Source organism: Triticum urartu, chromosome 2 (genome assembly GCF_003073215.2).
Source record: "Triticum urartu cultivar G1812 chromosome 2, Tu2.1, whole genome shotgun sequence".
NCBI classification, from domain to species: Eukaryota; Viridiplantae; Streptophyta; class Magnoliopsida; order Poales; family Poaceae; genus Triticum; species Triticum urartu.
The window spans coordinates 71,398,925-71,423,017 of NC_053023.1; the positions used below are offsets into that span (position 1 = coordinate 71,398,925).

The 24,093-nt window shown below is 51.1% G+C and overlaps 1 protein-coding gene across 1 annotated transcript in view; it reads right to left on the reverse strand.

The window, feature by feature from the left end:
* LOC125535102 overlaps window positions 1-23,764 on the reverse strand; it is a 30,325-nt gene extending 6,561 nt beyond the window's left edge. The window contains exons 1-2 of the mRNA XM_048698152.1: window positions 23,404-23,764; window positions 23,046-23,121 (exon numbers count right to left, since the gene is read on the reverse strand). Coding sequence (XP_048554109.1) covers window positions 23,046-23,121; window positions 23,404-23,691 — 364 coding nt within the window. The 5' untranslated portion in view covers window positions 23,692-23,764. The remainder of the gene's footprint in view (window positions 1-23,045; window positions 23,122-23,403) is intronic.
* Window positions 23,765-24,093: the final 329 nt, after the last annotated feature.

A 24,093-nucleotide genomic window follows, 5' to 3' on the forward strand; every position in this document is an offset into this window, starting at 1 on the left:
CAAGTCTCGCAAGGGAGGTTCACGGGCGCCCTTGCGAGTGTTTTCTGCCCCGATCGTTTGGAGCTTTCCTATCCATGTCTTCTGCGGGAGCACCCCTCCCAGTCCGTGCCTCACGGGCATCGCGACATGAGCGTAGGACCTGGGTCGATCGCCCCCACAACCAAGACCAAAAGTTACCCCTCCTACTGATCCTTGCAGGGCACAAAGCGCATGGCGAGGCCACGGCCTCGAAAGGCGAGGACCGCGTCAAGCCCCACCGAGCTAAAATAATTCCCGCACATGGGTGCATGGCGCGGGAACACAACGCAGAAATAGCGGAAGCAGCATGATGGTTAATAGCATCAGTTCTAACACGCCCCCGCAGGGCCCTATACTACCTTTTATTTCTGCGCAGGAAAAGAAGGAGAGCAAAATGGGCGCGATTCGTCGTGCACCAACCCACAGCGAAGGTTCAAGCTGCTCCTGGCGTTGCAGGGACTTGTCAAGTCGTGCGATCGCCGAGGCATTGTGGGGAAGCGCAGATGCCCACATCCAATCAATCGCCACGCGGCACCCAAGGCCGCAGGCTGTTGGTGCCCGCGGCGCTTCGCGCTCGCCCCTTCGCTTCCCTGCTAGGCCAAGCCCGGGCGCTCCTTGGGCCCGGGGGCTACTGTCGGCGTTCTGGGAACGGGGGTCCCCAGACATGCCTGCCTGCGGCCTGCGGCGTGGCTCAAGTGGGGGCCCAATGTGGCCCATCTTAATCAGCTCAAGCTCAAGACCCTCGCGAGAAGCCAAGCCTCGCGGGGCGGGCGACCGGAAGCTTCCTCAGAGGCAGCCTCATCAGGCAGGCCCGCGAGGAGGCGGAGAGATCAAGGCAGGGGTACCTCACGAGGAGCCCGTGACGCAAGCCATGACAATCGAGACCAGGCGGGCGCCGGCCTACGCAGTGTCCTTGTTTCCCCTTTGGTGCAAAGGGGACAAGCATAGGCCAAGGCATCGGACAAAGGTTACCATTCCGGTGCAACGAGACCAAAACCAACAGACCGGTAGGACGGAGGTCACCGTGGATCCCAAGACAGCGTCATCACCAGTGCGTTTGGCAGCCGAAGACCACCTTTGGTCAGGATAACTTGTACTAGATGTTCCCCTTTGAAATGGCGAATTATTGGCGCCCTTCCCGCTCATTATTTGGGGAGAGGCCCAGGGCCTCTATAAATAGAGCTAGCCACCACAGATAGAGGGATCAAACAGAGACACAAAGAGGGGACATACCTAGACATCTAGAGACCTGGTAGAGCCCTAGCAGAGAGAGAAAGAGAGAGGCGACTGAACTCACCCAAGCAGTTCATCGCACCAGCTCAAGAACACCTCTCGCGAGGCTGTTCTTCCCTTGTACTGTTTGTTATCAGCCCCTGGGCAATCCACCACACCACACACTGGAGTAGGGTATTACACCACAACGGTGGCCCGAACCAGTATAAACCTCGTGTCCCTTAAGTTGTTTGTTGTTTCCAACTTAGATCACGTGAGGAGATTGGACGTAGATCGGTAGGGGAGAGATCTCCACATGCACCCCAGTGTTCGAACCTCAAGGGTCTGCCGGAACCCGAAATCCGACAACAGCCTCGCGAGAGGTGTACTTGAGCTGGTGCGATGAACTGCTTGGGCGAGTTCAGTCGCCTCTCTCTCTCTGCTAGAGCTCTAACGGACCTCTGGATGTCTATGTGTGTCGATCTGTCTTTCGATCTCTCCGATCCCTCTATCCTTCCTCTGTGGTGGCTAGCTCTATTTATAGAGGCCCTGGGCCTCTCCCCAAATAATGAGCGGGAAGGTTGGCAACAATTGGCCATTTTGAAGGGGAACATCTTGTACAAGTTATCCTGACCAAAGGTGGTCTTCGGCTGCCAAAAGCACTGGTGATGACGCCGTCTTGGGCTCCACGGTAACCTCTGTCCTGCCGCTCTGCTGGTCTTGGTCTCGTTGCACCGGAATGGTAACCTTTGCCCGATGCCTTGGCTTGTGCTTGCCCCCTTTGCACCAAAGGGGAAACAAGGACACTGCGCAGGCCGACGCCCGCCTGGCGCCCGCCTGGTCTCGATCGTCATGGCTTGCGTCACGGGCTCCTCGCGAGGTACCCCTGCCTTGATCTCTCTGCCTCCTCGTGAGCCTGCCTGATGAGGGTGCTTCTAAGGAAGCTTCCTGTCGTCCACTCCACGAGGCTTGGCCCCTCGCGAAGGTCTTGAGCTTGTGCTGATGAAGATGGGCCGCGCTGGGCCTCCACTTGAGCCACGCCGCAGGCCACAGGCAGGCAAGTCTAGGGACCCCCGTTCCTAGAACACCGACACACACGTATACCAGCCATTGTACCTCTATAGTTAATTGGGCCTCCCTCTTCCCCCACCACACACCGATAGTCGAGCACTGCAGGTAGGTATCCATGCCATAGAGACAAACTGCAAATGTCCCATCTCACGTTCCAGTAGGCCAGCCACTCTATATCTTTGACATGGGCACACACAAATTTGTTGGCACTCTTTATCGATCGCGCGCGCGCAGACACACACACACACATCATCCCTCTCTTTGATTCTATGGACAGCTCAAGTCGATGATACCTCCACTCTCTTCTCGTGGATCGCCCCCTCTATATATATGTTATATCCAAGACTCTATTTCACACACATTGCATACGTTACATTTTTTGATTGACCCCCCCAAAAAAACTCTCAAGAACACACACACTATATCTCTCTAGGTTTGTATCTCTCTCACACAACCCCACGTAGGTGGTGTACGTATACAAGAAGAGAATAGGTGCACCGTGCACGTACTCACGCTTCGTGCCAAGCCACACCCGCGCGGGTACACGGTGGAGCTCATTTATTTACGAAATGGCAGCCCACATGCTAATTTGAACGCCTGTAGCGGTTGTTTACCTAGGGAGGTCGTGTACCACGCGTCCACGAAACAAAGTTCGACTTGACGCGTTGCCGCATTATTTTTAAATGAAGTTATAGTGCTCAATGGCACGTACACAGAATATAAAACGATTTTTATGGAGAAAAAGGTAGTCCGCTCACAATATACAATGGAGCCTGCCTGCCTGGTTTGTCGCTCTTCAGAGTATCTCACACAAGGCTGCGGTGGCCTCTCTCTACCGTTGGTCACTAATCCGGCTGCATCCCGACCGTCGGGGGAAAGGGAGTGCGGTGGCCTCTCTCTCTCTCACCGTTGGTCACTGATCCAGCTGCATCCCGTCCTCCGGGGGAAAGGGAGGAAGTGCATCATTTCTCCGTTCGATGGTGCTGAGGCAGCACGTCCCGATCTGCGGTACACGCCGTTCTCTCTGACCAAGCTCTGGCGCGGCAGGGCCTACGCCACCTGCTCGTAGATTCCGCCCGCCGCTGCTCACCTAGTTACATCCCGACAACCTCCAGGTATCCCCTCTGGCCTTGCTCCATTGCCCGTCTTACCACGTCGCTGCATGTGGATCTTCCATAGTTATTTGCCCAAAACATAGCTCGTCTGGCGTACTTTCCATATTGCATTCTCACCCTCACACCGTTTTAGACAAACACAACCGTGTTGTTATCTTCCCTTAGGACAAGGAATATGCTTCTTTTTTGTCGTCGCATGTGTCATCAACTGTTATTGGCCAGTAATTGTTTCCTTTCTACCTCTTTTTTGCAAACAGGGCTATCCATTTCACCTCATTGCTATTGCGACCTTTTGGTGAACTGCACAAATCACTTTTTCTTCAGAGTGTTTTGTGTAGTTGTACTAAAATGTCACACGGGCAACGTCTCTACATTTTAGTGCGACTACACAATGGGAGATTGGTTTTGCTCTATCCTCCTCATCCAACTCCGAGCCTAATCTTCTCCAACTAGTTAGTCTTAAGAGAAATTGCAAAGGTGACTGGCTTCTATTTGTGTGTTTATTGTTTCATCAGCAGTCCACTATTATCATAATCACACTTAATATCTTTGGAACAGGGACGCTCAACTCTATTTTAGTGGATTTGCACAAAATGATCGGAATGTTGCATGCTCCAGACAACTACTTTTTTTTCCCAACATGCCTTGTTGATTTAGACAGAGCTGGGGGGACGTTGCTGCCAATGAAAGCATGGATCAATTTTAATTTAGCACCTTCTCACAACTCCGTCTTCAGCTGTGATGTAATTATTAGCTCTAATCTCCTAATAATTGACATGCATTAGCAAGGAAGTTAGTTTTTTATTGTTTCCGAAAGAGCATCGATGGCAAGACACGCGAAACAAAAGCTGAAAGCTCACACCATTGTACAATTTCATGTCGCTGGAAAATTATTTGTATAGTATTCAATTATGTAAAAAAATGATGGAAGCTTGATAGCATTGCCAGAAGCGTCTTCATCATCCGGGTCCATGTGCCATGCACACAATTATACTCCTTCGTTCCTAAATTGTTGTCTTTTTACAAAATTCAAATGGGCATATTTTAGGGTGTAGATTCACTCATTTTGCTTCGTATGTGTACTCCCTCTGTTCCTAAATATTCTATTCGTCTTTCTAGAGATTTCAACAAGTGACTACATACGGAGCAAAATGAGTGAATCTACACTCTAAAATATGTCTATATACATCCGTATGTGCCAGTCCATTGAAATCTCTAAAAAGACAAATATTTGAGTAGTCACTCGTTGAAATCTCTAGAAAGACAAATACTCCGGAGTATATTTAAGAACCGAGGGGGTAGTGCACAACCGCATGGGAGACTCAGCCTGGCCATTGCGCCGCATTAATAGTGAGTAATGAGCACTCAAATCATAAGCCCCACCTTTCCCACTGTAAGTTGCTCTGAAGAAGCAACCATCAATACGCTCTTCTTTGAATCCACTCATACTACTCCATCCGTCACTATTTATACAGAGCGCTTCAGAAAAAAAACTATGGGACCAAGGAGCCTAGCGATCGGCCTGAAAAATAGCATTGGTAGTTATAGCACGTCATCTATTACTAGAGGGAATAATGCATACACAGATGCATGCAGTGCTTCCACCCCGGGTACACACATGCATGCACTTACTCCACTCCGTAGTAGTACAGTACATGGAGAGAAAATTGTGGACTTGATTGCGGTTACCACGCCCTAATTAATTGAGCATTAAACCAAACACGTCTAAAGTCTCTCTGGTGGTGGAAATGCATTGAGAGAAACGCATCATAATGAAGCACGCTCTGTAAACTGTGACGGAGGGAGGAGTAGTATGAAGGTGCAAAACAAAGTACGCGTATGGATCGGTCAACGCACCTCCTCTTGGCATATCACTGACATGTGGGACAGGAGTGTGAGCAAACCGATCTCAATTGACGGCAAAGAGCCAACCCGCCGTTCCTTGAGAGAGACAAGGAGCGAGAACACACATACGGGCTTGCACGGAGGCCAAGATATATTCGAGCATGGTTGGTTGATCGATATCATTCATTACATGTTGGGCTGCCTTTTTCCGCCCTTCTCCGGAATAAACGTGTACTTTATCAGAGATAAAAAAATAAGAGTACAGACGCTCCACCATGTGGTTCTAGTAGTAGTACTACTCGTACTACTGTGCTTGGCTCTTCGCCTCTTCATGAAGTCGAACAATGATGGTACTCCGCATGTTGGGTACGACAGTGTATGCCTCTGACAATCTGACACCGAATGGACTGATGCATGTCCACCGAGGGTAGGTTGCATTAGTCAAAAGGCGTAAGCGAGCTTCACCTTGTCGTACAAGCTTCTCCTTGTTCTGCGAGTTGACGGGACACACCAAAAAGTAGTGCTAGTCCATACTCCCTCCTTTCTGGTTAATATGGCTTAATCTTTTTTGCGGGTAAATGAGAGAGCTTTATTCATATATAAGCATTCTTAGGATGATCAGCCAAGACACTGGTCACTAGAAAGCAAGGTACCCCGCAAAAAAAGAAGTAGGAAGTGAGGTGTTTCATCAAGCCAGCTCTCGGCCACATTCAAAGTGCAGCAAGCACGGTTCGCACGAAGATGCGCCGCAAGGTTTGCTGACCTGTTTACATGCTGAATAACAAAAAAGAGGAAAATATTACCGAGCGCTACTATTTGTAAGAGGATATGAGCCAGAATTAAGCGAGAATTGTGGTGAGTCTTCCATGTAATCAACTTCCATTATCACATGTGAGAACCCTCGAAGAGAACCAAATGTGTTGAAAATTGCTTTATCACATTTTAAAATTATAATAAGAGTGCAGACGCACCTCCATCCGGTTCCTAGTACTAGTATAGTATGTACCTTTTATAGACTATAGTAGTAGTACTAGTAGACTTTGCGCTTGGCTGTTCGCCTATTTGGGAAGTCGAACAATAATAGCACTAGTAGTATAGTGTATGCTTCTGGCAATCTGACACCGAATTAACTGTTGCAGGTCCACCGCCTGAGCGAGGGAGAGCTTGCATTAGTCAAAAGTTTCTCCTTGTCCTGTGAGCCACCGCGCGCAAGCTTCTCCCGTCCTGCAACCTTCTCCTCATTCGGCAAGTTGACGAGACACAGCAAAGTAATGCTAGTCCATACTGCCTCCTCTCCGGTTAATATGGCTTAATTTCAAATGAGATAAATACACTGCCTGTCACTGTATATTCGTAAAAATACGGTCAGTAGACTTCATAATACGCTCATTGCGCTCAATATATATATATATATATATATATATATATATTCCGGTGTTTATACGGTCACTATCTCACCCTGACTGAGTATGTGTGTGCATGCACGTGTAGGTTGAGCACTTGAGCGTGACCGTGTGTGTTCCGTCGTGTGCTTGGACATGCATGCATTAGGGCGTCACGCGCGTTTTTGCGTCCATGTGTACATGTGACTGTTGCATACATGTAGGGGGAGTACGTGTAGGGGCCACTAAGGAGCAGACAAATCACACAGTAAGTTAGTCGGAAGAAGCAACCATCATTTCACTCTTGAATGACACATACGCAATATAAAATGGTTAATATGGAGAGAAAAAGAAAACCACTATATATACACTAGCAAGAGCCTAAGCTACAAGCATGCTTGCTTAGGTTGCTCTCTTCACAAGCATAGAACGACGTGCCTGATCCCGCAGCTGGGGGAAGGGAACAATGTTCTGCGTGGACGCGGTCGACATCGGCGAGGGAGAAAACCCATAGTCAGTGCCGTAGCTCCATCTCCATGTCGATCTTTCTCTACTTCTACCGGCTTCTACTTGTGATGAGTTTATGTCTCATGAACTAGTGCCAGTACTATTACTCTAATCACACTTCTTCAATATCTTTGCCATCAGGGATGCTCAGGTCGATTTTAGTGGAACTACACAAAAGCATCGTATGATCCGAGGGTGCCAGTCGTCTTTCCTTCGACAGGTTCTACCTGGCCAGGAAATTAAATCATGTTTAGGGTTTAGGGTTTAAGTCGTAGTGACCCCATCAGTAGTTTTTCTTTCGTACATGCTCTCACAACTTTTTTCTTTAGTTGTGAAGTAAATATTGGCTATGATCTGTGAATCATTGAGATGCATCAGCATGCGTGTTAGTTTTCCTTTGTATTTGATGGAATGTTGTAATGGGGCAACCTTGGAATAGGAATGAAAATGGAGGGGAAAGTTTCCGTTTTTCCGGAGAAAAAATGGAAACGGAGAGAAACCAACGTTTCGTTTCATTGGATCGCGCCATCGAGCAAAACCAACGTTTAAATCACGTCTGTCGTGTTCATGTCTCACCCTCCTCCATGGCTCGACCTCACATGGTCGCTCAGCATGCCACTCACCGCAAACCGAGTATACGATAACTTTCCCGCCTGCTTGTCGATGGATCGCGCCATGGATTACTAGCACTACTGAAAGAGATTGACGAGTTGGGGGAGGACATCTAGCTGTAGCACGGACTCCCAATAACATTTTACATGCGTGTTGTAGCCGGCTATTGCAACCTTTGAACGCGGAGCAGCCGCTTGCACCCGAAAGCGGCGCGGGCGACGCTCTCTCGGCCGGCGCGCCGCTTCAATGCCGGCGCCAGTGAGAGGTCGCGTCTGCTCTGGCCGGACATGAATCTGGCACGGACCGTTTCGGGCGGGAAGCACGCGCGGGTGATGAAGAGCGTTCGGGTTGGTCAGGACTAGCCGTGACAACGGTCCGGACGTGCGCAAACAAGAGATGTTGTACGTTAATATTGCTGCGTATATAATTAATAGCGTAAATAATGTGCCAGTTGGAAAAATATGATTGGAGATGGAGATGGAAATGGAATTTTACGTAAACACGGATATGCATGTCTATGTCTATGTGTGTGTGCGCGACGACTCTCGCGACCTGGAAGCGGGGGCGTGTTTTTGATCGAGTTTTCTTTCTTGGTACGTTAGAAAATCAGTTTGTCTAATTCACATGTAGATGTTATTTAAGCATATCACATCTAAGCTCCCACAAGTATATGATGTAGCAACAAGAAACAAAAAAAACTAGGAAAAAAATAGACCACAAAGAGAGTGGACATCAACTTAGATGTGACGTAACTATGTCACATCTAGATGTGTCCTAGACAAACCCTTAAAAAATTGTCCGCCAGTTTTCTTTCTTTTTTCCGGGAACGCGCGTATTCTATTTAAAACCACTACTATGGAGAGATTTTTTTACTCCATTATAGCCTCTTGTTTGATAGAGTTTCTCGCGTCTCGCTCTCTCACCCTCTCCATATCAAAACAAGATGACAGTGTCCACTCTATCTCTCTCGTCACCGGTGGTCACAGATCCGGCCGAATCCCGTCCGTTGCGGGAGGTGAGGAGGTGCAGCGTTGACATTGTCGCCGTCGGTGATGGAGGAAGCCGATGCGCACCGTCCTCTCGGAGCCGGCGCTGGCGCGGACGAAGATCCTCCGCGCCCTTGTTCGCTGCCGTCGTGTGGGCAGATCCCGCCCGCCCGCCTAAACGACATCTCGCCCACCTGAGGTATAACTTCTTGTACTGGTCCAGCTCCCCAGGTCGCTGCGTGCGGGTTTTCTTCTATGCGACTACTCCCCAGCTCCCCATGCATAGTAGCTATGGTTCGTCGGCTAGTCCAACATCACCTACTAGTACCATTATAGAGGAAATGCCACTCGAAAAGTTTTCCTGATTTATGCCTCACTGGAGGTATACATGTTGTTTCGACAAAAAGTACATGGTGGTTGTGCGGTCATTGTCCATATGGTGGTAGTACTATCACTGGTTTAGTTCCCATCAAGATAATTATGATGCTTCTGTTTGTTGGTGTACTTTTCATTAATTCTTATTGACAATTGAGATGTCGTTGCTAACCCTTTTTTATATTTTTGGAAACAGCGATGCGTGTCTCCATACCCGGGCATGTCTTCCTCAATTTTAGTGGAACTGCACAAAATTGGATGGCCATTGTTGTTCCACCTCACTGTCCTCTGCCACGTGGTTCTTCCTTCCTCGAGCTTGATTACTGAGAAGAAACAGACCACAGTGAGGATTTGTCGAACTTCATAGGTGCCTCACCCAAACTTGATGCCAAATGGATGATGCATCACCACGATGACCTATCGATGCTCATGGTTGCGCCTCATGGTTGCATCGGCTGGTGAAGCTGATCGATTTTCAATGAAAAACAAGTTGTCTTCCATCAGTGCTCTTTGCTTGTTATGCACAAAGATGATATCCTTTGTCAGTTCACCTTGGTTGCATTGGAGACGCAGTCGTCTTTCACGTTGGTGCAATTTTATCACACAATTGGCTATGAACCAAATGTTTCCTTGAAGAAGGATCGACGTTGGTACTAAGAGCATAAGTTTGTATTGATTTCTAAGCCTTCTCACAACTTTGTCTCTAGCTCCCCTGTAATTTTATTTGTCCAGCTATTAACTTTGATTTAAAAAATGGTGTGGACTAAAAACCCGGATGGACGTAGTAGCCCTCCATTTTTATTTACTCCGCATATTAGATTTGACTGAAGTCAAACTTTGTAATACTCTCAAACCTTTCCGATAATTATTGAAATTAAAATTCTTTATTTGTACACACTCTCACACGTTTCCGGTAATTTGGCGCATGTGTGGTTGTTCACTTAAGGGAGGGTAGTGTACACACGTGAAGGACAGCAAGTGCGACCAGGACGCGTGGGCGTGGATCATTAGTTCATCGCAAGTAGTACTAGTTTTCTTTACTGTACATTAAATAAAGAGTTTTGTTTCGTACTTACACAATTTAAAACGACTGTTATGTAGAGAATAAGAAAACCACTCCACTATATATTAGTCGTATACACGAGAGTACTATATGGACGTAGCTTCATTGACTTAGTGCGGCTGCCTTTGGATTTATGACATGTGGGCCCAAAATGTGGCTGGCTCACCTGTCATACAGCCAAAAGCAGGTGTAGTGAAGGCACCGGAGCTCAGTCTGTACTACAGTAGTATATATATAAGCGGGAGCCTCAGCGCTTGTTCGCTATGGTTTGCACTCTCCACACGCTCGCCGCACTACATATATGTTACACGCTGGAGGCTCAGCGTTCATTTGCTAGGGTTTGCTATATTCACAGTCTCTCACCCTCTCTTCACAAGATCTAAACAAGAATGTGTTGGCCTCTTGTCTCTCTCTCCCCCTCACAGCTGGTGAAGGAGGCGTCCGTATCCCGTCGCACCGGGAAGGGGTGGAGTGCAGCGTTCACTCTATCGCCTTCAGCGAGGGAGGCAATCCACTGCCGGCTGCGCTGTTCTCTTGCACCCAGCGCCTGTGCAGGAGGGCCACCGACCCCTTCTTCCTCGCTTCTGTACGTAGTGTGGGCAGATCCGGCCTCCCGCCGCAAGCCTTGCCACATCCCGACGACCCTAAGGTATAAGTTTCTTTGAAACTGTCGTTGCTCTAGCTGCATGTGGATCTTTTTCGATCTTTAGTCGAATCTAGGTCTTGGTTCAAAGAGGAAAGAAGGGTGCGGTGGGCTGGAGCAAGAATCTAGGACGTGGTTCAATGAGGAAAGGAGGGGCAGAAAGTAGTATAGACTGGCTATCCAGCCGCTTTGTATGTCAAAAAGGGAAAAAGGGGGTAACCCGGTACACACATCTGTAAGGAACCGATCTCTTTGTTGAAAAGGGAAAGAAACTGGGGAGTCGGGTAGTTTGTGCAGGACTAGATTTGCTGCCCTCACATAGGAAGAAGGTTCAAAGCAAACAAATATGGGACCAGCGCATATATGCTGCTTGGCTACATACTCTGCATCACCCATTTATATGTGTGGACGCACATGGTGCTGGCATGTCCCATACAACTATTTTGCTGTTGTTAATCTAAGACTGCCACCAGAACATTGAAGCAATGCCACTGTTAAAAGTAAATTACATTTTTTAACAAATGTTGTTTCAAGAGAATGTCTCTGTTAATATGAATCAATGCAAATGTTTTAGAAATGCTACTGTCATACTTTGTTTTCCATCCAAGACAAGTTAGATGCTTCTTTCTGTCACTGTTTGTTTCATCCTCCTTTATCGGCAAGTAATTGTTTCTTTCGGTGTTCTGGGAACAGGGGTCCCCAGACTTGCCTGCCTGCAGCCTGTGGTGTTGCTCAAGTGGGGGCCCAGCGCGGCCCATCTTCATCAGCACAAGCTCAAGAACCTCACCAGGGGCCAAGCCTCGCGGGGCGGACGACCGGAAGCTTCCTCAGAAGCAGCCTCATCAGGCAGGCTCGCAAGGAGGCGGAGAGATCAAGGCAAGGGGTACCTCACGAGGAACCCGTGACGCAAGCCATGACGACCTAGACCAGGCGGGCGCCAGGCGGGCGCCGGCCTGCGCAGTGTCCTTGTTTCCCCTTTGGTGCAAAGGGGGCAAGCACAGGCCAAGGCATCGGGCAAAGGTTACCATTCCGGTGCAACGAGACCAAGACCAGCAGAGCGACAGGACGGAGGTCACTGTGGAGCCCAAGACGCCGTCATCACCAGTACTTTTGGCAGCCGAAGACCACCTTTGGTCAGGATAACTTGTACTAGATGTTCCCCTTCAAAATGGCCAATTGTTGGCGCCCTTCCCACTCATTATTTTGGGAAGAGGCCCAGGGCCTCTATAAATAGAGCTAGCCACCACAGAGTAGAGGGATGGCCAGAGATCTGGTAGAACCCCAGCAGAGAGAGGGAGAGAGGCGACCGAACTCACCCTAGGAGTTCATCGCACCAGCTCAAGAACACCTCTCGTGAGGCTGTTCTTCCCTTGTACTGTTCCTCATCAGCCCCTGAGGCAATCCACCACACCACACACTGGAGTAGGGTATTACACCACAACGGTAGCCCGAACTAGTATAAACATTGTGTCCCTTGTATTGTTCGTCGTTTCCAGCTTAGATCACGCAAGGAGATTGAATGTAGATTGGTAGGGGAAACCTCAAGGGTCTGCCGGAACCTGAAATCCGACATTTGGCGCGCCAGGTAGGGGTGCGCCGGGCCCTTCCTCCTGACGACCCGCTCTCCCCCGACATCGCATCCCGCCCTCATGGCGGACAACGCGCCGCCTGCTCCAGCAACAGATGCCGACACTGGGGCCAGGGGGCTCCGGGCCTTGGCCCCTGCCTTGTGACAGGTGCAATGGCCGCGCAAGTTCAGGCCTGAGACACCACTGCGCTACGATGGCGCGACAGATCAGATGATTTTCCTACTGGCGTACGAGGAGGCCATCCTCCGAGCCGTGGGTGATGGCCAACTGGTTACCCATGGCCCTCACCGGCGTCCCACGCGCGTGGCTCCTCCACCTGCCGACGGCCTCTGTCACCTCCTGGGAGGAGCTGCGCGACCTCTTCCTCGCCCGTTTCGCCGCACCAGCGCCGCCCGTCGTCGCAGCTCTCCTGGGTGGCTCCCAGGCACCACCCTCGTGCCATCACGTCAAGTCATTCACCCACCGGATCAGCACCGCCTCCAAGCGCCAAGAAGCCCCCTCGGGCTGGGTGGCGCCCGAGGCTGATCTAACCTTCGAATCGGAGGACCACCCCTTCAACCCCATCGGTTCGGGCGCGCTGTCGATGCTGTGCACCCCCACCATCTGCCAAGTGGCCGTCACCAGGACCCTCATCGACGGTGATGCCGGCCTCAACGTGCTCTCAGTGGAGGCCTTTAGCCTCCTCCACGTGCCGCTGGAGCGGCTCCAACCTAGCAGGCCTTTCTCGGGCGTCGGAGCCGTTTCCACCGCCTCCTTGGGACAGATCCACCTCCCAGTGACCTTCGGCACCTGTGACAACTTCCGCACGGAGCTGGTCGACTTCGACATCTCCCCCATTGGCCTCCCCTACAACGCCATCCTCGGCTATCCGGCCTTGGCTCAATTCATGGCAGCAACTCACCCGACATACAACCTCATGAAGATGCCTGGAGCAGCGGCGTCCTCACCGTGTCAGGAGACACAAGGGATGCGCTGTAGGTGCTCCAGCTTGTTTTCAGGGCAGCCGCGGTGGCACAGCCCACTAGCACCGACGCCCTTGAGCCCAAGGGGGCTACGCCGGCTAAAAAGAAGTAGTTGTTCACCCAAGACAAGGCGGAAACAAAGCAGGTACCAGTCGATGTGGACGGGTTCACTTGCACCACATTCACCATAGGGGCCAACCTCGAGCCCGAGCAGGAGAAGGCCCTGATCAGGTTCCTGCGCGCGAACAAGAAGGTGTTCGCGTGGGATCCTGATAAGTTAGCAGGGGTCCCAAGGGAAGTGATTGAGCATCACCTCAATGTATGCCCCAATGTGCGCCCCGTGAAGCAGAAGGCAAGGCGGCAGTCTACTAAGAAACAGGCTTTCATCGTTGAAGAGACCCGGGAGCTAGAGGCGGCAGGAGTTATCCGCGAGGTCTGCTACCCTGATTGGTTGGCTAATCCGGTCGTTGTACCAAAAAGGGAGGAAAAGAGCGCATGTGCGTCGACTTCACCGACCTCAACAAGGCTTGCCCGCAGGATCCATTTCCGCTCCCCCGCGTTGATTAGATAGTCGACTCCACCGCAGAGTGTGACCTATTGTGCATCCCAGACGCCTTCTCGGGCTATCACCAGATCAAGATGGTGGTAGAAGACGTGGAGAAGACGGCTTTCCTGACCCCGTGTGGAGTGTACTGCTATACGTGCATGCTGTTTGGGTTGCACAACCCAGGCGCGACCTTTCAGCGGCTGATGCACATCGCCATAGGCCGGCAGCTCGGGAGGAACACTGAATCTTACGTCGATGACATTGTGGTGAAGTCTCGTGAAGCGAGAACCCTGATACAGGACCTGGAAGAAACCTTTGCGAGCCTCAACAAAGTGGACCTACGGCTCAACCCGGAGAAGTGCGTGTTTGGAGTCCCCTCGGGCAAGCTCCTGGGTTTCCTCGTATCCCACAGGGGCATCGAGGCCAACCGGGAGAAGGTTAAGGCAGTCGAAGACATGAGCCCGCCGAGGACCCTCAGAGAAATGCAGAGGCTCACCGGGCGTGTAACTGCACTGGGGTGCTTCATCTCCAAGCTGGGGGAACGAGCGCTGCCCTTCTTCAAGATGATGAAGAAAATGGGTCCCTTTGAATGGACTGAAGAGGCCGACAAGGCATTCCAGGACCTCAAGAGGTACCTTACCAGTCCACCAGTAATGGTAGCTCCGCGTCCTCGGCAGCCCCTGGTGCTCTACCCTGCGGCCACCCCCTACTCCGCTAGCGCAGCCCTGGTGGAGGTCAGGGAGGAGCACTGTGCCAAGGCCGCATCAACCGTCCGAACTGAAGCGAAGCAGAGCCAGGGGGGCCTCGCGAAGGCCGCAACCACAGACGGAAAGGAACAGCCGCAGCAGGAGAACGCACCCGGAGTAGGAGAGGCCTCTTCAGGCGACCAAGCACTGGGAGCTCCATCGTCTCAAGAGGTGCCTCGACCTCTGGAGGACGCAAGCTACGCTAGCACCCTCGACCTCGTCGAGCATCCCGTGTACTTCGTCAGCACGGTGCTACGGGACGCAAAGGCACGGTATCCCATGCCTCAAAAACTCCTCCTCGCACTACTAGTGGCCTCGCGCAAGCTACGCCACTACTTCCAAGGACATCCCATCAAAGTCGTCTCAGCATACCCCTTGGAAAGAGTGCTCAGGAGCCCCAACTCAGCTGGAAGGGTTGCTGAATGGAACATTGAACTACAGGCCTTTCATCTAGAATTCAGTACAACCAGAGTCATCAAGGGAGCAGCACTTGCGGATTTCGTGGCAGAATGGGCAGAAGCGCCGGGTCTCGAGGCAGGCGAAGACCGATCACTTTCCCCGGGAAGTGAAGCATCGGATGGTTGGGTCATGTACTTTGATGGGGCGTTCTCCCGACACGGTGCGGGAGCTGGCGCAGTGCTCGTATCCCCTACCCAGGACAAACTCTACTACGCTGTACAACTTTGCTTCCAGCACAGAGAAAAGGTCTCCAACAACATAGCGGAGTACGAAGGCCTAATAGCAGGCTTGAAGGCCGCGATTGCCTTAGGGGTGAAGCGCCTCGTCATCAAGGGCGATTCACAGCTCCTCGTCAACTTCCCCAACAAGATATACAAAGCCAAAGGATGAGCACATGGAAGCCTACCTCGTTGAGGTTGGCAAGATGGAGAAACAGTTCTGGGGGCTGGAGTTGCAGCATGTGCCTCGCGGCACCAATCAGGAAGCTGATGACATTGCCAAGAGGGCATCTAGGCGGCTGCCTCAGGAGCCTATCGTCTTCGAGGAGACACTCTTCAAACCCTCGGCGGTGCCGTCACTGTCGAGCACGGCGCAACCAAGGGAGGAGCTCCCTAACCCGCCTGCCTCAGGAGCCCCGGTCTGCGGCCCAGCCTCAGGGGCACGCCTGCTCCTGGTGTTAGTGCCTCAGGAAGGGTGTTGGATCCTGGAGCTCAAGAACTACCTGATGCATGGGACTCTGCCAGAGAGTGAGGAGGAAGCGGAGCGTGTGGCGCGGCAGGCCACGACTTATTGCATCAAGGACGGAGAGCTCTACAGGAAGCGACCAAATGACGTGTCAGTATGTTGCATCTCCCGAGAGCAAGGGAAGGAGCTACTGGCGGACATACATGGCGGAGACTGCGGGCACCACTCGTCATCACGAACCCTCGGCGGCAAGGCATTCCGTAGTAGATTCTACTGGCCCACGGTGCTCAACGATGCCGTTGAGCTTGTGAAGGCTTGCGAGGCCTGCCGGTTTCACGCTAAGCAGATCCATCAGCCTGCGGGGGGTCTACAGACCATACCCCTCTCATGGCCGTTCACAGTTTGGGGGCTGGATATTCTGGGCCTGTTTCCTCGGGCTCCAGGGGGCTATCGCTACCTCTACGTTGCCGTGGACAAATTCACCAAGTGGGCTGAGGTGGAAGTCGTCCGCACAATCCCGGCGGGCTCCGCGGTCAAATTCATCATTGGCCATGTGAGCCAATTTGGGGTGCCCAACCGCATCATCATCGACAATGGTTCGCAATTCACCAGTAATCTCTTCAAAATGTACTGTGCTAACCTTGGAACGCAGATATGCTACGCTTCGGTAGCACACCCCCGGAGCAACGGCCAGGCCGAGCGGGCCAACGCGGAGGTCCTGAGGGGCCTCAAAGCCAGGACCTTCAAGAAGAAGCTGGAGGCCTGTGGCAGGGGCTGGTACGACGAGCTCCAGTCCGTGCTGTGGTCAATCCGCACAACTGTGACCAAGCTGACTGGCGAGACCCCGTTCTTCCTCGTCTACGGAGCAGAGGCTGTTCTCCCTCATGAGGTCAGGCATCGCTCCGCACGGGTCTTGGCGTTCGACGAGATGCAGCAGGATGCCATGCGGGGGACAGATCTCGTGCTGGGGGAGGAACGCCGTCGAGAAGCCGTGCTGCGAGCGGCAAGGTATCAACAGGCGCTGCGACGATACTACTGCCGCAACATCCGCCCCAGAACTCTTGAGGTAGGGGATCTCGTGCTCAGATGGGTTCTCTCCAGGGAGGGGCTGCACAAGCTCTCTCCCATGTGGGAGGGCCCATTCAAGGTTGTTCATGCCTCCAGGCCTGGCTCCGCGCGCTTGGAGACCACGGTGGGGGTACCCATCCAGAATGGGTGGATCATTCAACATCTCCGGAGGTTCTATCCCTGAGCGAGGCCTAGCGCCTAGGAAAGGCCCGGTGCCTGTGAAGAAGGCGAATGCCTGTGAAGCTGCTGCATTTTGGGAAAGGCACGGTGCCTGTGAAGAAGGTGAATGCCTGTGAAGCTGCTGCGTTTTGGGAAAGGCCCGGTGCATGTGAAGAAGGCGAATGCCTGTGAAGCTGCTGTGTTTTGGGAAAGGCCCGGTGCTTGTGAAGAAGGCGAATGCCTGTGAAGCTGCTACGTTTTGGGAAAGGCCCGGTGCCTGTGAAGAAGGCAAATGCCTGTGAAGCTCGCCGCCCATGACAGTCTCACGTAATAATGAGTGGGGCTGCACATGCCCCGAAGTCTCCGGAGTGCCGCCCTCGGGCCTCAGGGGCTTCCACCTACGCCCAGTGGCAGCACTTAGCTCCACGCTGGTGAGAAGACGTCGAAGACTAGAATAGGTGCTGGACGCGGCTTTCCCATTTGCTTCCTGCAGTTGGCTTGTTTATTCCCGTTTGAAGTTTTATTGGAGTTGCTGACATTCGTGGCTTGTGACTCTTTATCTTTTTCACTCACTCGCCTCGTTTTCTCTCGCACAAGTCTCGCGAGTGAGGTTCGCGGGCGCCCTCGCGAGTGTTTTCTGCCCCGATCGTTTGGACCTTTCCTATCCGAGTCCTCTGCGGGAGCACCCCTCCCAGTCCGTGCCTCACGGGCATCGCAACACGAGCGCAGGGCCTGGGCCGATCGCGCCCACAACTAAGAACGAAAGTTACCCCTCCTATTGATCCTTGCAGGGCACAAAGCACACGGCGAGGCCGCGGCCTCGGGAGGTGAGGACCACATCAAGCGCCACCGAGCTAAAATGATCCCCACACATGGGTGCACGGCGTGGGAACGCAGCGCGGAAATAGCGGAAGCAACACGACGGTTAACAGCAGCAGTTCTAACACGCCCCCGCGGGGCCCTATACTACCTTTTATTTCTGCGCATGAAAAGAAGGAAAACAAAATGGGCGCCATTCATCATGCACCAGCCCACAGCGGAGGTTCGAGCTGCTCCTGGGGCTCAGGCGGATCCCTCCTCTCGCTTCACCGGGGCGCGACGGCGGGCTGACCCGCTACCTTCACCCAGGCGGGCGCGATGGCGCGGGGGCTGGTCGCGGCCACCGCTGGAGGAGCTGCTGCCGGAGAGGGAGTCGCCTTAGCTCAGCGAACCCCGAGCACCGCCTCCTGGACGCCCGTCGCCGTCTTCGTCCTGGTTAGTACCGGGGCTGGGCAGGCGGCCGCGGTCGTCGTCTTCGTGGCAGCACCCAGCACGGCGACCGTCTTCCCCAAACACTCTCACGTAGAGGGTGGCGTCGCCATCAAACTTGAAGTGCAGGGTGCACCACCGGCCCAGGCCGCGCGCGTGGGCAAATGTTTGCCAGCCGTGGGTCAGGGCCCCATTCCCAGAAACGGAGACCTCCAGCGAAGCCTAGGAGGCCCTGTTGCAGCAGTCGTCTGCCTGGAGCCAGAAGCCGCACCGGGCGCTGGCCGGCAGATCACCTACGAAGAAAACGGGGGAGCTGGAGCCGGGTGCTGCTTGGGTACACTGACCACACGATGAACTCCAGCAGCACCTCCGCAGAGCGAAAGCGTGGCCTAGGGGGGCGCACAACCACGGCGTGCCCCCCATCGGCGGCCGGGCGCTCACCACCGAGCAGGGAACCGCCTCCATGGACGCGGGAAGCCACTGCGGGGACCGTGGAATACTTGCGAGGGCGGCCTCGGCCGTGCTTGGCCGGGGGGGTCAGGCCCAGCCTGGGGGGCCTTTCCTTTCTCCACGGCCGAGAATCTCTTTGGAGCCATGGAATCGGCGAGTAGCCGAGAAGAAGAAAAGGAGCAGCAAGAAGGGACGGGCTAAGGGGACTCGCGCGGCCCCGCACTTATAGACGGAGGAGGCCAACCGTCGAGCACCACGATCGCAGGTAATCATGATCAGTTTCTCTGCATGCAGGGACTTATCAAGTCGTGCGGTCGCCGAAGCATCGTGGGGAAGTGCAGTCGCCCGCGTCCAATCAATCGCCACACGGCACCCAAGGCCACAGGCTGTTAGGGCCCACGGCGCTTCGCGCTTGCCCCTTCGCTTTCCTGCTAGGCCAAGCCCGGGCGCGCTTTGGGCCCGGGGGCTACTGCCGGCGTTCTGGGAACGGGGGTCCCCAGACTTGCCTTCCTGCGGCCTGTGGCGTGGCTCAATTGGGGGCCCAGCGCGGCCCATCTTCATCAGCACAAGCTCAAGACCCTCGTGAGGGGCCAAGCCTCGCGGGGCGGACGACCGGAAGCTTCCTCAGAAGCAGCCTCATCAGGCAGGCTCATGAGGAGGAGGAGAGATCAAGGCAGGGGGTACCTCACGAGGAACCCGTGACGCAAGCCATGACGACATAGACCAGGAGGGCGCCGGCCTGCGTAGTGTCCTTGTTTCCCCTTTGGTGCAAAGGGGGCAAGCACAGGCCAAGGCATGGGGCAAAGGTTACCATTCCGGTGCAATGAGACCAAGACCAACAGAGCGGCAGGACGGAGGTCACCGTGGAGCCAAGACGGTGTCATCACCAGTACTTTTGGCAGCCGAAGACCACCTTTGGTCAGGATAACTTGTACTAGATGTTCCCCTTCTAAATGGCCAATTGTTGGCGCCCTTCCCGCTCATTATTTTGGGAAGAGGCCCAGGGCCTCTATAAATAGAGCTAGCCACCACAGAGTAGAGGGACGGCTAGAGATCTGGCAGAACCCCAGCAGAGAGAGGGAGAGAGGCGACCGAACTCACCCTAGCAGTTCATCGCACCAGCTCATGAACACCTCTCGCGAGGCTGTTCTTCCCTTGTACCGTTCCTCATCAGCCCCTGAGGCAATCCACCACACCACACACTTGAGTAGGGTATTACACCACAACGGTGGCCCGAACCAGTATAAACCTTGTGTCCCTTGTGTTGTTCGTCGTTTCCAGCTTAGATCACGCGAGGAGATTGAACGTAGATCTATAGGGGAGAGATCTCCGCGTGCACCCCAGTGTTCGAACCTCAAGCGTCTGCCAGAACCCGAACACCGACAGTTTCCTTTGTTGCCTCTGTTAAAACAGGGGTATCGATTCAACTTGTTGCTATTGCGACATTTTGCTTCGCTACTTGAAACACTTATGTTTTAAGAGTGTTTTGTGCAGTTCAACTTGAATGTCACACCAGTGACTTTGCTTAATTTTGGTGGAACTGCACAAAAGGAGGTCGAGATTTGTTTCCAGTCTTCGTGGCGAGTTTTTTCAAATCTTGGTCTCAACCACATGATGTGTAGTGTGCTTTGAGATGCTGTGCTACTTGTTTTGGTACTGTTTTAAATAAATGTTGAATTGAAGCTATTGTATTGCTGTCTTTTCCCATTAAGTAGTGAACAAAAATGGGACCAACCGAGACATGATGCTTGTTGCTTTGTTACAACAAATTCAGCATCACCCCCTTTATAAGCCAGCAATTGATGCCACTCTCAGAATTAACTAGTGAATCTTATTTCAAAACTGCAAAACTTGTTAGGGATTGGCGGGATTACCATTTTTGTGGCCGCATGTTTCATCCTCCTTTATTAGCCAGTAATTGATTCCTTTTTTTCCTCTGTTTAAACAGGGATATCTATTCCAATTGTTGCTATTGTGACATTTTGCTTTGCTACGCAAAACACTGTTCTTGATTTCAGTGCAACTTCACAAAACGAGATTGGATTTCCTATTCGTGTTGGCAGATTCGTATTTTATCTTGTCCGTCTCATGAAAGGTCAGTACAGGCCTTCATCCACATGATTGTGCAGTGTGCTTTGAGATGTTGTGCTACTTGTATTGGTACTTTTTAAATAAGTGTTGAATTGAAGCTATTGTATTGCTGTCTTTTCCCATTAAGTAGTGAACAAAAATGGGACCAACCCAGACATGATGCTTGTTGCTTTGTTACAACAAACTCTGCATCACCCCCTTTATAAGTAGATGGAAGCACATACTGTTGTTGCGCCCACACTCCCCTGGAACTGTTTATGCTTTTCGTTAATCTAATGCCGCTGGTAAAATTAAGCAATGCCACTCTCAGAATTAATTAACTACTGAATCATAGTTCAAAATGTCAACACTTGTTAGGAATGGTACTATCCTGCTTTGTAGTTCTTTCTACATGTTTAACCAAAGTATTGTTAAGATAATGTCTATTAAAATGAATCAGTTGCATTGTTTTAGGAATGGTGCTTTTCTGCTTTGTCGTTCTTTATACATGTTGAATCAAGGCATTGTTAAGATAATGTCTCAGTCAATATGAATGAATCACACTGATGGAGAATTGCTACTCTCCTGCTTTGTTTCCCATTAAGATAAAGTAGATCAGTAGATGCTTTTCTTCTGGGAGTACAAGTCATCAACCATTTTTTCTCAGCAATTGTTTCCTTTATACCTATTGTTGCTTACAGGGATATCAAAATTAAAGCTCGGTTTTATTCCGACTTCGATTTTAGTTGAACTGCACAAAAGGAGCCAATGTGTAAGGCAAACTACTGCATTACTGGGTCAAGTTGGTCGTTCCACTTTGCAAAAACAAGCAGTCACTGGTTGCGCTACATTATAGAAGGAATGGCCGAGAAGCTTTACAGATTATTATTAGACAACGGTGACATGACTAGTCTGCAGAGACCATTGGTAATTTAACAACACATGGAGTGCCCTAGGCAAAAAGTGCCCAAACAAGTACAAGAAGCTACGACAGGACTCCATGATCATAGGCATTACATATTTTGAATGGGAAAAGCTTGTCAAAGTTTAATCATTGATGTTAGCAACAAGACGTTAGTTTAATATATTGGAATTGTTAAACGTTGTCAAAATTTGCTCATTGATGTTAGCCAAAAGACATGCATTTGATATTTTTGAGTGGCACGCCCTTGCTGTGAGCAGCGTTGAGTGTTTTTTCCTATTCCTGTGTTCAGTTTAGAAGTAAATAGTTACTCTGCTGAGATATTCCTTGTCAGCGTTCTGGGAACGGGGGTCCCCAGACTTGCCTGCCTGCGGCCAGCGGCGTGGCTCAAAGGGGGGGGGGGGCAGCACGGCCCATCTTCATCAACGCAGACCCAAGACCCTCGCGAGGGGCCAAGCCTCGCGGGGTGGACGACACGGAGCTTCCTCAGGCACGGCCTCATCAGGCTGGCTCGCGAGGAGGCGGAGAGATCAAGGCGGGGTACCTCACGTGGTGCCCGTGACGCAAGCCGTGACGACCAAGCACTACAAGAAATATGTCAACTTATGACCACCACTATTGGTCACTGAAAGGTCACAAATTTCCATTTATGACCTTTTTGTGACCAAAAACATAAGGTCAAAAGCTGGGCGTCGTAAACTGACTATAGCGACCTTTCTTCTGGAATGGTCGCAAACGTTTATGACCAAAATAAGTCCACTGTGGCGTTTTGGTCACTAGCAACCTCCCCAGGCCACGTAGGCATCCAGCGTGGCAAGCTGATGTGGCACAAGATTCAGCCTGGTCCAATTCAGTTTTCTACATGGGCCTAGCCCATTAATTTAGCCTTTCTATATTTTTTTCTATCAATTTTTGGTCAACTTCATGGGCCTGGCCCAACATTGCAGCCTTTTTTATTATTGGGCCTTGGCCTTTTCGTCTAAATAATTATAATTTCCTTTTTTTTATTAAATGGGTCCACCAGTCAGATGGGTCCCAGTTGTCAGGTTTGGGTCTGGTAAGTGAGTCCCATCTATCAGGCTCATATTCTTCATATTTCAACTAGTATTTAACTTGGCAGACAAAAGCACACATAATACTTCAAATAAGAGCAACCAGATCACGTTGCCAATACATATGACCATGTGTAATACAGTACTTTACAAGATCTACATGTGTAACGAGCTCTACAAGTGTGATACAATACTGCTTTACAAGAAAATGACGACATGCCGGACTCGCTGGACAACCATAGTCAAGGCTGGGAACAAACAAAACGGCAACATGGCTTCCTCTATCAGGGCTGCCGATGCTGCTCCTTCCCCGCCGCTGCCGCACAGGTGAATTTCCTGCACAAGTGAAATTGGACTGAATCTGTAAACTTATTTATACTCCTGGACTGTGTTTGGAATGAATTTGGAGTACAAGGAAACCAAAACAATATCTGGACTGTGTTTGGACTAAATTTGGAGTACTCCTGGAGTGAATTTGGACTGAATTTAACTGAAACAATGATTAGGACAATGAACAGTACACAAAACATTATAGTCCAGAACCATATGTGACGGACGGTACCCCAACATTACACAAAGGATGGTCAATGATCAAGACTAGTGTGCAATGATATATACCTTTGGTGACCGGGCTAGAATAATGGACCATAGCCTGAGGATCACGAAGTTCGTCGTCTTGACGTACTCGTGCACCTTCTTCATGATGTGTTGTGCCTCCACTATACTCTCCATCGTCATCTTGTCCGAGGACTTGTCGATGATCACCTCTGAGCATATCTCACCTATCTTTCTCTGCTTGGCCCGGACCATCGTGCCCACCGCTAGTAGCAAGGATGCTGCCAGTGCATAACCGACCCACTCGCTGCAATAGAAAAGATGAAACTTGCATATTATTCCAAGTCCCATTTTCAACTTGAGTACACACAAATATGTAACCAGGATTCAATGAAAATGATGCTTATAATCTTAATGATGCACTAAGCAGACTAATGGAAATATATATGGGAGGTATTTAGAAACATGTTTAATGGAAATATCCAGCTTGGAGATATTCAGAAGCATGATAGTCATAAGCATGCTGAATTAATCACATTTTTGTTCTAAAAAATGGAGAGAATAGATGTGCCTCATGAGTAATCCTATGAGATAACTAGAAGAAAAACAGTGAAGGGAATCTGTAGTATAATTCGTTCGGAACAATACTCAAGCCAGTCAGGTTAAGCAACATATGCATGAGTTTCATCTTTAGGATTAATAGAACAGGACAGATAAATTAATGTTTTTCTGAAACTATAAGAGACATAGCAG